We start from the raw sequence: 12,864 nt of genomic DNA, 5'->3' as shown, positions 1-12,864 counted from the left end.
CAATATGCAGACAAAGTATTTATTTCTATTTTATCTTCTGTTTACCAAAATGTGTATCTTTGTTAGATTTCCGTGCATCTACTCCATCCATTCTGCAAAAGGAGAGAGGAGATCATTTGCATGAACAAGGCTGTGTGCACTGCGCGCCGCTGTGCTATTTTTAGGTATGGGATAAAAACTGAAAAGACTGAGCACTGGCATTATAATCCCTCAAATGACTGTAGCTAGGATTGTAGAATGATCATCATCATCATAACGAGGACATGGTGTGGTGCCTTGGTTTCCTTGCTGTCTAGACAATGAATAAAGTCACTGGATTGAAATTTGCAGGATATCTATATTTTCTCGCTGGCAGACAGAAGCCTTGTATCTCCACTTTTCATTGTTTTTTTACTTGCTTATTTATGAATCACTATTTTCTTAATAAATAATCATTTCAACATTACAGTTGGTTATTTAATAATTGATCATAAATACTCATAGAGCCGGACTAGTAGTACTGATTTATACTTTATAATGATTAAAGAACGAGTATAAAATAATTAAGAAAATAGTGGAGATACGCTGGACAGCAATGATATGCTGCATCTACATGTATCCAGCATTTCATAGCAACATTGAAAACAAAGGTCTTCCTTCTTCCAATTCAAAAAGTGCTTGTATTTGAAGGGCAACTTGTTGCAAGTTAAACACCACAAGCGTAAATGTCATATTAAGAATGTTGATAGAAAAAAAAGATTGTGAGATACGCTGAACCAGAACTGTTATTGGAGTCCGTTTATCATAGAACACGCTCTGCCAGTGGGAAGGCCAAACTTTTAGAAATACCTTTCAACCACAACATTTTCCATAAAATATGGGGTTTGGCTTTGTTGTAGACTATGAATTTTACATATATATTTCAAAACACCACTTCTGACAATATCCAGAAAAGATCTAGTTATAAACATTTTCCTTTTACAGTTTTTCTCTATTGCTTACACACAATTTTCTGAATCAGTTCTCGAATTCTCAAAACTCTACACACAAATCTCCAAACCTCACACACAACAGGCAAAACACCACACTACCTCTGAAAAATGCACGTCTTGTCTCAAAACAGTGTACTCTCTTCTAAAAAGGTTATTTTGTTCTCAAATGACACACACAAGCAGTCATTTTGATAAACTGTTATGTGAACCATTGAACACTAATATGCACAAGGTAAAACTCATACTCAACTTGACACACAGTAGAAACTTATTTTCTTCAGTGTTCTACTTACTAAAGAGGGTATTTTTCTGTAATAAAATACTGAAATATTGTATTTAGAATCAGAGTACACAGATGTGTGGCAAAAAATATCTGACATTTAAAAAATTGCACTAATTTATTGTAAAATATTGGGTGTTCAATGCGAAAACCAGGGATTTTCTTCATGAAAATTGTGTGTAATCCAGATAATTGTGTGTAGTGGTTTGAAACGAGTGTGTTTTAAAACTGAAATGTAAGTGTAAAGAAGGAATTGTGCTTAGTGTTCAGTGACATTGGTTAGGGCAATTGGGAAATGGGTGAGATGTTCCGAGAATTGTGTGTGAAGTACCAGAACTTGTGTGGAGGCAATCGAGAAAAACTGTAAGTGGTTTCAGCTAAGGTACTGTATATTATTGATACATTCAGTCATTCAGGGCCAGTAAGAAAATGTGTCAATGCAACGTTTGTTGTTGTTTTGTTTTGTGACAAGGAACCAATGGACAAAAACCTGCCATACAGTACATACATGCTGCGGACTCTTTGCAAGGCTCTCCGTCTGTCTTGGTCCACATCCATCTCAAACAAACGTGGAAGTGAGGGGTAGCGCACCGGGGCCAAGTCTTTGATCTTGCGTGTGAGCCACGTGCCACCGTGAATCAGCGGCATCGGCCACAGACTTGAGTCTTGAAGGTTCTGTTGACTCGCAGATTTGCTGCAGTGAAGACAGAGAAAGGCATGCAAAGCAGTGGTGTGGTCTACGTAGACTCACAGGTACGTATATGCAGTATACCCACTTCAAAATTTCAAGGATTTCAGTATACCCACTTCAAATTGATTGATCCATTATTTAGAATAGCACAAATATATACAGTATTCCCACCTCAATAAATGCTCAAATATACAGTATACCCACCACAAAAAAGGAGACTACACCACTGATGCAAAGCCTGAGGTAACAAGCTGAAGCTGGGCTGTTTCCCAAAAACTCTTTACAGTTTTCCTCGATTGCTTCCACACAATTTCTGGTACTTCCCATACAATTCTCGGAACATCTCACACATTTCCCAACTCCCCTAATCAATGTCACTGAACACTAAACACAATTCCTTCTTTACACAAATATTTCAGTTTTAAAACAACACTCTTTTCAAACCACTACACACAATTATCTGGATTACACACAATTTTCATGAAGAAAATGCCTGGTTATCGCATTGAACACACTGTCATTCAAAATACTAAAATCACCGCCATACTATGTTCACTTCCTCATCACATAGGCAGACTCTCTTCATACGGGTTTACAATCTGAAATCATCACCCCATAAGGACACACATTGCATGTGATATTGATGAAATCACGAGTGGATGCAGTGAGAAAAAACATTTGTTTAGTTTTTGAACTCCAAAATATGTTATACAGGACATCACTTTCATGTGGTTATCCAATATTTTACAATAAATTAGTATTTTTTACAGTTTTTTCTGATTGCTAAAGCTAAATTTTTGCAACTTTGACTGCTTTTGCAAAACTCTACACACAACTACAAGAACTTCACACCTATCTAGCAAAGCACTGTAGATATGTTGCAAAATCAAACTAAGGTTGAAAAACACTATACGCTTTTGGAAAATAAGCATTTTTGTGTCAAATCATTCACACAAACTATCTTATAATAAACACACACACACGCTGCAACTACACACATGCAGTATAAATGATACACACATTTAGCTTGTGTTGTTCTTGCACAATGTAAATCAATTGTGGATCACACTTTTGTCATGAATACTTGTAATATAAAAGCACAGGGGATGAGACTTCAATCATGGATGTTTATTTACGTTCCCCAAAGCAAACTAAAAAGATGTTTTTGACATGTAATTCAGATACACAAGAAAACACAGTGTAGGTCTAACAAAGAAAATTACTGAACATCCATATGCCTTGCTGGATCCGACAATAACATTTCATTGACATCACATGCTATGTCTTCAAGTGCAAGACAGCGGAGAAAGTATCACCTTGTATCCAGTCCTGACATGCCGTCTGGTCAATATCAGTATGGACTCCTACAGCATATTCAAAACTAATTGTTGATTACCTGCACATATCAACATAGTTGTTTTATATGTTCTGAACCTTGTAGACCTGCTTCATGTGAATTTTGTTTCTTTCAACTAGCCGTGATATTGCAGAGATGCTCACATTACTGTATTTATATTTGCAAAGGTTCTGCCATGTTCTATTAGGCCTACTGAATTTCCTGCAGCCTTATTGTTGGCCATCACCATATTCAGAATGTGGGTCTCCTGCTCAGGTGTGAACACATAGTTGTTCTCTGCCGCCTGCTCTCAGAATTCTAGTGATTCTGTAAAGTAGCAATCCCATCACTTGTACATTACTGTATTTCACACATTACAGTCAGTATATACCATATTGTCTTTCATATACACTGTCTCTGTACATATTTGCTATACTGCGCTGTTGAGTATGAAATGACTCTACCGGTTCTCAGCGTGAAATGTTCTGCTTATGCTCTCTACAGTGTAGCGGCTCAGATTGGGTTGAACCATTTCACCAGCTTTCCTGTAGCTCATGCCATGGTTGATGACATGGTCAACAAATGTGTCATCTGTGATTATGTGCCTTTGTCTCCTTTCTCCCTTTCCTCACCCTCCTCTGATCCTCAATCTTCTGGTGTTTCTTTCTCCTTCCATTATTTTCTACACAGAAAGCTTACCTGTGACTTATTTATACAGCATGCCGGTTGCCAGGTGAAGAGATTATCTAAAGGTGTTTCCCCCTGTCACATATTGTCTAAGAATTGGTATTGTAGTGTACAACATATCCACGAATGTGTATATTTTTTCTAGGAGTGTGTTCATAATTTGCAAATTGTGTGCAAAGCAGTTAGCCTGGTGAACCAGCGCCACCCGCTGGACGGCAAAATGTTTTGTCTACGGGTGGGTCTGGCCTCGCATAATGATTCAATGAAGCCAGAATGCCATGAATCTGGCAAACCAATTACAACGCAAAGATGTGTTTTGAATCAAAGCGGGCAGGGTTTTGAGGGAAGGTTGTTCTCATCAACAATCTTCGGATGTATTATGCATCGAGGCCAGACTAAATTAGACATCCACATTTAGTCTGGTTTATCAGGCTACAAAGCAGTTAGTTGTGTTTACAGATATGCAAAGTGTGTTTTATAACATTACAAACTGAGCGCTAATCAGTTTTTGTGCTATTAGTTTGGCTGATTTGGTTATAGGTTTGTGCATCTGTGTGAGGAGTTCAGCAAAAGCAGCCAAAGGTTACAAAAAATGTGCTTTAGCGAACAGAAAAAACTGTAAATGTTTTTTAAATTGACGTAAAAAAAAATATGTAAAATATACACACCTCTGTGGACTGCAAGTCTAAAAACAATATTTCAGCATTTTACTACAGAAAAATACCCTCTTTAGTAAGTAGAACACTGAAGAAAATAAGTTTCTACTGTGTGTCAAGTTGAGTATAGAGTTTTACCTTGTGCATATTAGTGTTCAATGGTTCACATAAGAGTGTATCAAAATGACTGCTTGTGTGTGTCATTTGAGAACAAAATGACCTTTTTAGAAGAGAGTACATTGTTTTGAGACAAGACGTGCATTTTTCAGAGGTAGTGAAGAGTTTGGCCCGTTGTGTGTGAGGTTTGGAGATTTGTGTGTAAAGTTTTGAGAATTCGAAAACTGATTCTGAAAATTGTGTGTAAGCAATTGAGAAAAACTGTAAGTAGAACTTAAAGGGACACTGTGCAGGAAATGGTCAAAAAAGTTACTGCAACTATGCTGCTCATTGAAACTATTGCCTATTGCCAAATTTGATCTTTACATGAAAGTTTACTAAGTAATAAACAAATATTTTCTAGTATGGTCCAAGTACAGTCATTTTTGCAGCTAAAAATGGCTATTTTTGGAAAATCAAAATGGCGGACCATGGAGAAGATTCCCCTTTTCATGTATAAAAAGTGGAATTTTTCCAGTTATAATGAATACTTAGAATTTGATGCTGGTGGTATGTATTCATGAAAAAGGTAACATTAGTGAATGGGTAGCATGCATTCTGGAAATGAACAACTAAAAATCTCACAGAGTGTCCCTTTTAAGCCTGAGTACTGCTGAAGTCCATGTATGAGGTGGCCCTTTGGCAATACTGTGTATCAGAGATATGCCTCACATAACAAAACGTTATATACACTATATAAAATACACACTATTTCACCTATTTTTAGTAATTCATTCGATGTGCGAGAAAAATGTCGGCACACTTAAATCCTTTTTTTTTCTTTTCATTCCTTAATTCTTAAATCCTTCATTTCCTTAGTTACTCTAGTATGTATTTTCCAGGCTTTGCTTGATCTTAGTGCTCTAGAATCTTTGTGTGGTACATTGTGATGAGATGTGTGTTGGTACCTTTCTGGAGCAACCTGACTGCGTTCCGGTATCTGCCACAGACTGTCATGAAGGTTCTGTTGACTAACATATTTCCTGTGATAAAGACAGAGAAAGGCACGCAAAGCTTTAGATGACAATCAGTACTATACCCCCATCTCCCACCGCTATCTCCAAATACTCATATATTACTTAACACAACATCATTATGGATTAATATTCTGATTAAATCATATACAATCTTCTCAATCTACTCTTCAATGTATTTTCTGGACTCTGCTCAATCTTATCGCTCCAGAAACTTTGGTGTTACCTTTGTAATGAGGACCTTTCCGAAGCTGACTGATTGCGTTCAGGTAGGTGGAGGAAAGAGGACTCTGTGGAAAACTTGGTGGCGGACTGAGAGGGCGGAATAGATATTGGGGGCTGTCCACGCTGAGTGTTAGAGAGACTTTGTTGGAGTGGCATCATTTTCATATCCATTCTCTCAATGGTCAGAGCTGTTATGTTTTTCCTCACGGCAGAACGGCAGAAAGGTGCTGCCAAGTCTATTTTGTAGTCCAGTTTCATCTGTGGGATAAGGTTTCACAAATATGAGAAGAAAAAGAACAGTGAAATGCATGACAGTAAAATTGTAAAAATATATATATATATATATATATTATAGAAAATAAGCCTTTGTAGGTTTTAGTAAGCTATTTGTCTTGCGGTTTCTCTTACCTGGAGGAATAAGTACAGCATGCGTGCGAAGCACCTCTGGCGTTGATGGTCAATTGGTGCCTGATTGAGGTCATACATGTGTGATTCACTTGACTGGAGCTTTTCTGTGTTTTGCATGTAGCAGTAACACTTCCTTATGGTCTGGCCATCATTCCTGTTGCGTGCTTTATTCAACCTGGAATTCAGCATTTTTCTACCACAACAGGGGAGATCCATCCATTAGGCCAAACATTTAAGGGAACTCACACTTGTTGTGGAATTTATGGAATCATGTTAATTGTTAATCTGTGGTTTCCCCAGCTTTATACAATGTCCCTTCTGTCCATGAACCCCTGCAGTAACTCTGTGACACCCCTAAGGGTCCTGGCCCCTAGTTTGGGAATCACTGTTCTAGCTGGCTTTACAGTATGGTAGGTGTTTAAGGTGCTGTTTCCACGTAGCTGGATATTTTTTTAGCAGGGTATTTTTTTCTCCTGCTAGGTGTAAACGCAACATGTGGATAAAAAAATCCTCCGTTGTAACAAATGCGTTTCAGACCCCTAAACAGGATATTTTTTTCCCCTGCTATTTTTTTCTCCTGCACCTGGATTTTTAAATATCTGCTACGTGGAAACGGAAGGCCAAAACCAATGCAAAACCAATACAAGCAGGAGAAAAAAATATCCACATATAAAAATATCCAGCTACGTGGAAACGGCACCTAAGAGCATGGAGGCTCCAGAAAATGTTAGAATCCATAGAAAATGGAATTGTACAATTTTATAGTGTAGTAAAATATAAAAAAAACAAAAACAAAACATAAACATTCATATTGACCTTTGGCTCAGCCACAACCTAGCAAAAAGGTCAGTGGTCATCGGTATCTTCTTCTCCTTACCTGACTTGCTGGAGATGGCACTGTCTAATGTACCTCAGCATGAGGCAGCGAAGGCGCCGCTCCACGCTCATCTCGGCCTGCACGATGACGTCTCTGGCCAGGTGGTAAAGGCGGGAGGAGATGATCTCCCTGGCGAGTGCCTGGTCCAGGAGATTCAAGTTCTCTTCCTGAGCCTTGATGTCAATGATGTGATTGTGCCTCGCGAGTCGTGACTGCAGCAACCTCTCAGACTCCTCTGGCATCTCCCTTATATACCGGTCCACGTGGTCTATTACGGTGGCCACGGGCTTCACGTAGGACTTCCGCTGAGGTGGGGGAGAAACGGGCCTTGGGGGAGGAACTACAATGTCTGACTGCTGGACCTGAGGCTTGTCAGGTTTGTCAGCCACCTTGGTTTCATTCTCAACCTCAGGTTCTGTGATAGTTTGGAGAATGGCTTCAATGCCTTGTGCCAATAGTTCCTTCTCGGGCTGAAGTTTGAAATCCACTTTGTTTACGCCATGCACTGGGACATTCCGGGGGGGAGGGGGAGCGGGAGACAGAGGAAGATCAGGAGGAGGCAGAGTGGGAGGGGGAGGCGGAGGCGGCACAAGGGGAGGTGGAGGTGGAGGACTGCTGTGTGACTCCACTTTTCTCTGGGATTTAATCTGATTGTGCATTTTACACAAGGATTCGAGGGTGAGACGCAATTTACAGGCCTGTTGCTTTTCCATGTCGTTGATGTTTTTGAACAGTTCCATGAGGTGATTGACAATTGTGTGGCGTCGCTTCTGCTCGACCGCGCCTTTCACCTTTCCTTGCATTTCCACAAGATTTTTAAAAACCAGCCCGGCATTTCTGATCGACTCATCCTGCTTCTTGATTTCTCTGCCTAATTCTCTCAGCAGTTTGCCAGGTGGTGCATCGCAGCCAGTCCACAAGTCTGACTCGAAAAGGGACGTCTCTTGGAGGCATAGGTCTAAGATTTCGTCTTTACACCTCCCTCTAATCTGTGTCATTATACTCTTAAAACAATCCATCATGGAGAGCTGAAGGGTCTTAAAGAGTTTCACGACATTAAAACCTTTGGCTCTTTCTGCTTTCTTCCTGTCCTCCTCCTTCATGTCTGCATAACCATCAGGCTGCTTCATGGAATGATCCAGGATATCCAGCACTGTCTCCCTGAAGTCCACCAGCAGGGCAGCGCTCCTTTGCTCCATTTTCTCTGCAATGCTAGTGGAGTTCTGGCGCTTGAAAGCTTCCTCTTCTCCGACATAAGCAGAATTGGGTTTATACATGCTTGAAGCTTGAGGCTTGGTGGCTGGCTTTTGGCGCTGCCGTGTCGAAAAATCCGGGTCGGTTTCAATAGGGACTTCAATGTTTTCGACCATCACTGTTTCTGGCGCGTTGGTGACTTTATGCCGCAAAGTTTGGATATGGAACATGAGGGCTTGATTTTGTTCACTCAAGTCTGATAGTTTCTCCTCAAGCCGGTTTCTCTTATCTTTTTCTTTGGCCAGCTGAGCATTTAGCAGTGTCACTCTATTGCTTTCATCACGTATTGTCTGCTCCTTTTCCATGGAGCCTTCCTTGGTCCTCCTCTGGAATGCCTCATTGAGATTCTGCAAGCCGATCTGAATGAAGCTGAGGGCCATACTCAGACCTCTACTGCCAGACATTGACTTTTGCATGTCCTCCAGAATGAAGGTGAGCTCAGAGGCGCACCTTGTGGCGAAGCTGGCGTCCCCCAAAATGTCCTCTACTGAGGGGGGTTGTAACTCCTGGATGTTGCGGACAGCCTTTGTATCGACTTTTTGTTCGCGCCACCAGTGCCAGTTACCTCCACTGCCAGATATTGCTGCAAAACAACACACAACGCTGATGTTCCTACCAGAGCTTCAAAACTAAGAAGCCGCTTACACATATATGGATATTTTTGAAAACGTGTCAGTTTTGGCCTCTTGTTTTCATGTAAACAGAGTTTAAGGGTTTTTTTGTTCATACCTAGTCCCCTTTAAAGTGATGGTTCTAAATAGATTTATCCTACCGTCCTTTGAACCGTGGCATCCAGGAGGTGGCCCACCTCAAGTTCTTTCTACCTTGGCTGAACATTAGCCGAGTTACTGAGTTATCCCGAATAGCTTAGTACAAGTATGTAACTTGGCAGTATGTCCAAACTTACCACACTAAAATCACATGCCATGACACCAAACTTCTACAGTAGTACAAATATGGCATGTACTCACAAAATGATGCATTTGGAAGTTTGGACATAGTCCAGGAGTTTATTATCATCAACACAAGCCTGCATCGACATCACTTCTGTGATCTGGGGCGAGTCCATAAAAGTTCTCATTGGATATCTCAAAAACCTAGCAGAAAGCATGCATACTAATACCGCCAATCTTTACTTAAAAACACTTCGAAAATAGAGTGTCAAATGTTACCTAGTATTAATTAGACAAGAATTTTGTTTATCAATGCTGATGCTGAATTTTCTTTGTGCATATTATGAGTTTCGGTGAGGACTTTTACGGCCTTCTTCCCAGATCACGGAAGTGTTGTCGATGCAGCTTAACCAGTGGAGAAGCTATTAGGCTTGCTTTGATAATAATTACATTACATTATATTTCACTTAGCTGACGCTTTCATTTTATTCAAAGCGACTTACAATTATTATTTGTCAGGGTATTGGTTACAGTCCCCGGAGCAGTGTGGGGTTAGGTGCCTTGCTCAAGGGCACTTCAGCCATGGTTGGAGATGTAGGGACAGATCAGGGGGGATTCGAACCTGCAACCCCTAGATTGAAAGACCAACTCTCTAACCACTAGGCCACGGCTGCCCCTAATAATAAACTCCTGGACTATGTACAAACTTCCAAATGCATCGTTTTCTGAGTACAGACTATATTTGTAGAAGTTTGTTGTCATGGCATGTGATTTTAGTGTGGTAAGTTTGGAGATACTGCCAAGTTCCATTAGCGCTTGTACTAAGCTATTCAGGATAACTCGGTAACTCTGCTAATGTTTGGCCAAGGTAGAAAAACTTCGGGTCGGGCTACCTGGCTGGACGTCACGGTTCAAATGGCCATAGGGTGAATCTACTCCGAACCATCACTTTAAGTGAACCAAACTCAGTCCTCTTTAAGTGGACCAAAAAGTGAACTGACCGCAAAAGGACCCAGTTCTGTTTTTGTTCATATTGTGAGTGTATTACGAAAAGAACTGACTGATCATTCTAGTCTTGTTAGACTTTTAAGGTGCAAGTAGGCCTACTCTTTTTGATCACCTAGAGCTCTACTTAAGTGATTACAGCTAGTCACAAGTGACATGTCAGGACGCGAGCTGCACTGAGACCACGTCAATGAAGGTCTCAGTACAGTTCACTTCCAAGGGATCTGGATACACTTTGGAACATTCACATATGCACAGTAAATGCTGAGTCACAGGTCTGAGTTTGCTTAAATGGCTGAAAGGGACCAGGTGTGAAAACCCTGAGGTCTCAGTACGGTTCACTTCCAAGGGGTCTGGGTACAGCATTGGAGCATTCACATATGCACAGAAAATGCTGAGTCACAGGTCTGAGTTCGCTTAAATGGCTGAAAGGGCCGGGACCAGGTGTGAAAACACTCTCAGTATGTATTCACTTCTGAGGGGACTAGGTACACTTAAGAGCGTTCACATATGCTCAGAAAATGCTGAATCACAGGTCTGAGTTGAAAGGGACCAGGTGTGAACGCACCCATAGACACAGGATTCAGGATTATCCGTGCGTCACTCGGAGCAAGCGCAGATTTCAGCACCACGCACATGGACAGCTCCGGACCATTGCTCCGGACACACTGTTGAAGGTGTAGCCGAGGCCTACGCTCGTGTCACTCAGAGCAAAGCCAGATTTCAGCACCACTCACGTGGACAGCTCCGGACACACCGTAGTGTACGCTCACGCGTGGACAGCTCCCCGAAAGAGTAACGTGGTGTCGGAATGGCGGTATGAAAAAGTGTGAAGGAGTATCGGAATGGCGGTTGCCCCCCGATTAAAAACATAGGCCTACTAAGTAGGCGAGTGAAATAGATTTGAACAAATTGTGACGTACCTGTCTCGTCTTTCTTTCTCTTCTTCGTACCCCTGCCACAGATGGATTGCCATAAAACGTTCAAACGGCTTATGCTCCAATTCATTTCAAGAAGAAATTGTCCCAGGGTGCTGTCTAAAGCATCTACCCATTCTGAAGTAACCATCTCGTTTGATTGCAGTCTATTCTGCTCAAATTGCTCAAACGATTCTCCTGTAAGCAGTAAACAAGTTGTGTCAACAATAATCGATTCGGCAAATGATCGGTGTGGAATATTTTTTGAAGTTTCAATGACTTCGGTGGGCAATTCTGGAGCAGAGGAACTTTGAATTAAATTCAAGCACTTCAAATGATTGAAAACTGCAGGAAAAACATCCCCACATAGGGCCTATAGGCCTACTAGGTTATTTTACATAATCGAACATCTCAAAAGCCCATGCATGTCAATAGCCTACTACTACTCAACTGGTGTAAGACAGCCAGTCCAGCAGCTCGATCATCTGTGACTCTCTCGTTATTGCCGAGTCCAGACATGCGTTGAGTCGATTCATCTGCTCCCGCCTGGATCGCCTTTCATTCAAGTCCGTCAAGAATGAAGGTAATTCTTCATCAGAGCCCCTCTCATCGTCATCGGTCTCCTCATCCACCCCTATGAACTCCCTCAACCCCCCGAAGTAGGCCATGGCTGCAGCCTACCTGCCGCGTAACGCGGCAATGTCTGATGAGGGAGAATAGAAAAATCGTATTCTCAAACGAGAAAAGGAAGCGATGTAGAATTGAGAAAATAGAAAAGAACAGAAGTACCAGGGTTAACCTACCTCTTGCTCCCACTATCTATTCAGTCAATGATCTGTTTTTGTGTCCTGATTAAAATGAAACAAAAAATAAAGGACATGACTTTTTAAGTGGGTGGTGCGATTGTTACGTCGTAACTACGCTGACGCACGCCATTCAGGTTTTAACCGGCAGGCCTATTTTACAATTAGACATGGGCGTAGTCTAGATTGGCTAGCTACTAACTTCATAAAATCAGGGTGCTCAAATCGGAATCTTTGTCGTCGTCCCACCATACAATAAGATTTAATGTTTAGTCTGGAAGCGTTAGGCCTATAGTATTACTCCAACGTAGGCTACTTCACAGCCTACTGTGGGCCGGGGTCAGTTCTATGTTCCCACAGCCCATTGGTCCCACAGCTTATTCCTGCTGCTCCATGTTCAAATATTTTTAAGAAATGATTCAAATAGGCCCTATGTTCCAAAACTCCATGTTCCCACATGTCCAAGTAAGCTAAGAGAAGGTGCCTTTCTCTCCGCCATGGAACACAGCCTATTTTAACCCCTTAAGGCAATGTTTCCCAACCTTTTTTGTCTTGTGTACCCCCAAGCCTTTTCAATGTGCGCCATGAGTACCCCCTAAGTCAAGTTCTATATCGCTTTCTCCATCCCAATGTAACTAAGCTCCTATGTTTGTTAAAATTACATTTTCCAAGTACCCCCTGCAGTGTGCTCGCGTCTAGAGGTACACGTACCCCTGGTTGGGAAACACTGC

The 12,864-nt window shown here is 41.4% G+C and overlaps 1 protein-coding gene across 1 annotated transcript; it reads right to left on the bottom strand.

Annotated features, from left to right (window-relative positions):
* Positions 1-5: 5 nt before the first annotated feature.
* Positions 6-12,217, bottom strand: LOC134462038 (uncharacterized). The gene is made up of 9 exons (XM_063214878.1): positions 12,134-12,217; positions 11,782-12,033; positions 11,337-11,528; positions 7,262-9,098; positions 6,385-6,577; positions 5,978-6,234; positions 5,686-5,760; positions 1,760-1,945; positions 6-92 (listed from the first exon to the last, which is right to left on the bottom strand). Exons 2-9 carry the CDS (start codon positions 11,996-11,998, stop codon positions 26-28), a joined length of 3,024 nt encoding a protein of 1,007 aa, XP_063070948.1. The 5' UTR covers positions 11,999-12,033; positions 12,134-12,217; the 3' UTR covers positions 6-25.
* Between the last annotated feature and the right edge of the window lie 647 nt (positions 12,218-12,864).

The sequence above is a fragment of the Engraulis encrasicolus genome, chromosome 14 (genome assembly GCF_034702125.1).
Source record: "Engraulis encrasicolus isolate BLACKSEA-1 chromosome 14, IST_EnEncr_1.0, whole genome shotgun sequence".
In the NCBI taxonomy this organism is placed as follows: Eukaryota; Metazoa; Chordata; class Actinopteri; order Clupeiformes; family Engraulidae; genus Engraulis; species Engraulis encrasicolus.
The sequence above is the reverse complement of the archived record's forward strand: the minus strand, read 5'-3'. Positions and strand labels throughout refer to the sequence as shown.

Excerpts from the sequence above, each read along its gene's own strand:
- LOC134462038 (XM_063214878.1), bottom strand. The coding sequence starts at position 11,998 with ATGGCCTACTTCGGGGGGTTGAGGGAGTTCATAGGGGTGGATGAGGAG. Across the intron at positions 1,946-5,685 it reads AGTCAGGTTGCTCCAGAAAG|CAAATCTGCGAGTCAACAGA; the intron begins GTACCAACACAC and ends TCTTCACTGCAG. Across the intron at positions 93-1,759 it reads TTGCAAAGAGTCCGCAGCAT|AATGGATGGAGTAGATGCAC; the intron begins GTATGTACTGTA and ends CTCCTTTTGCAG.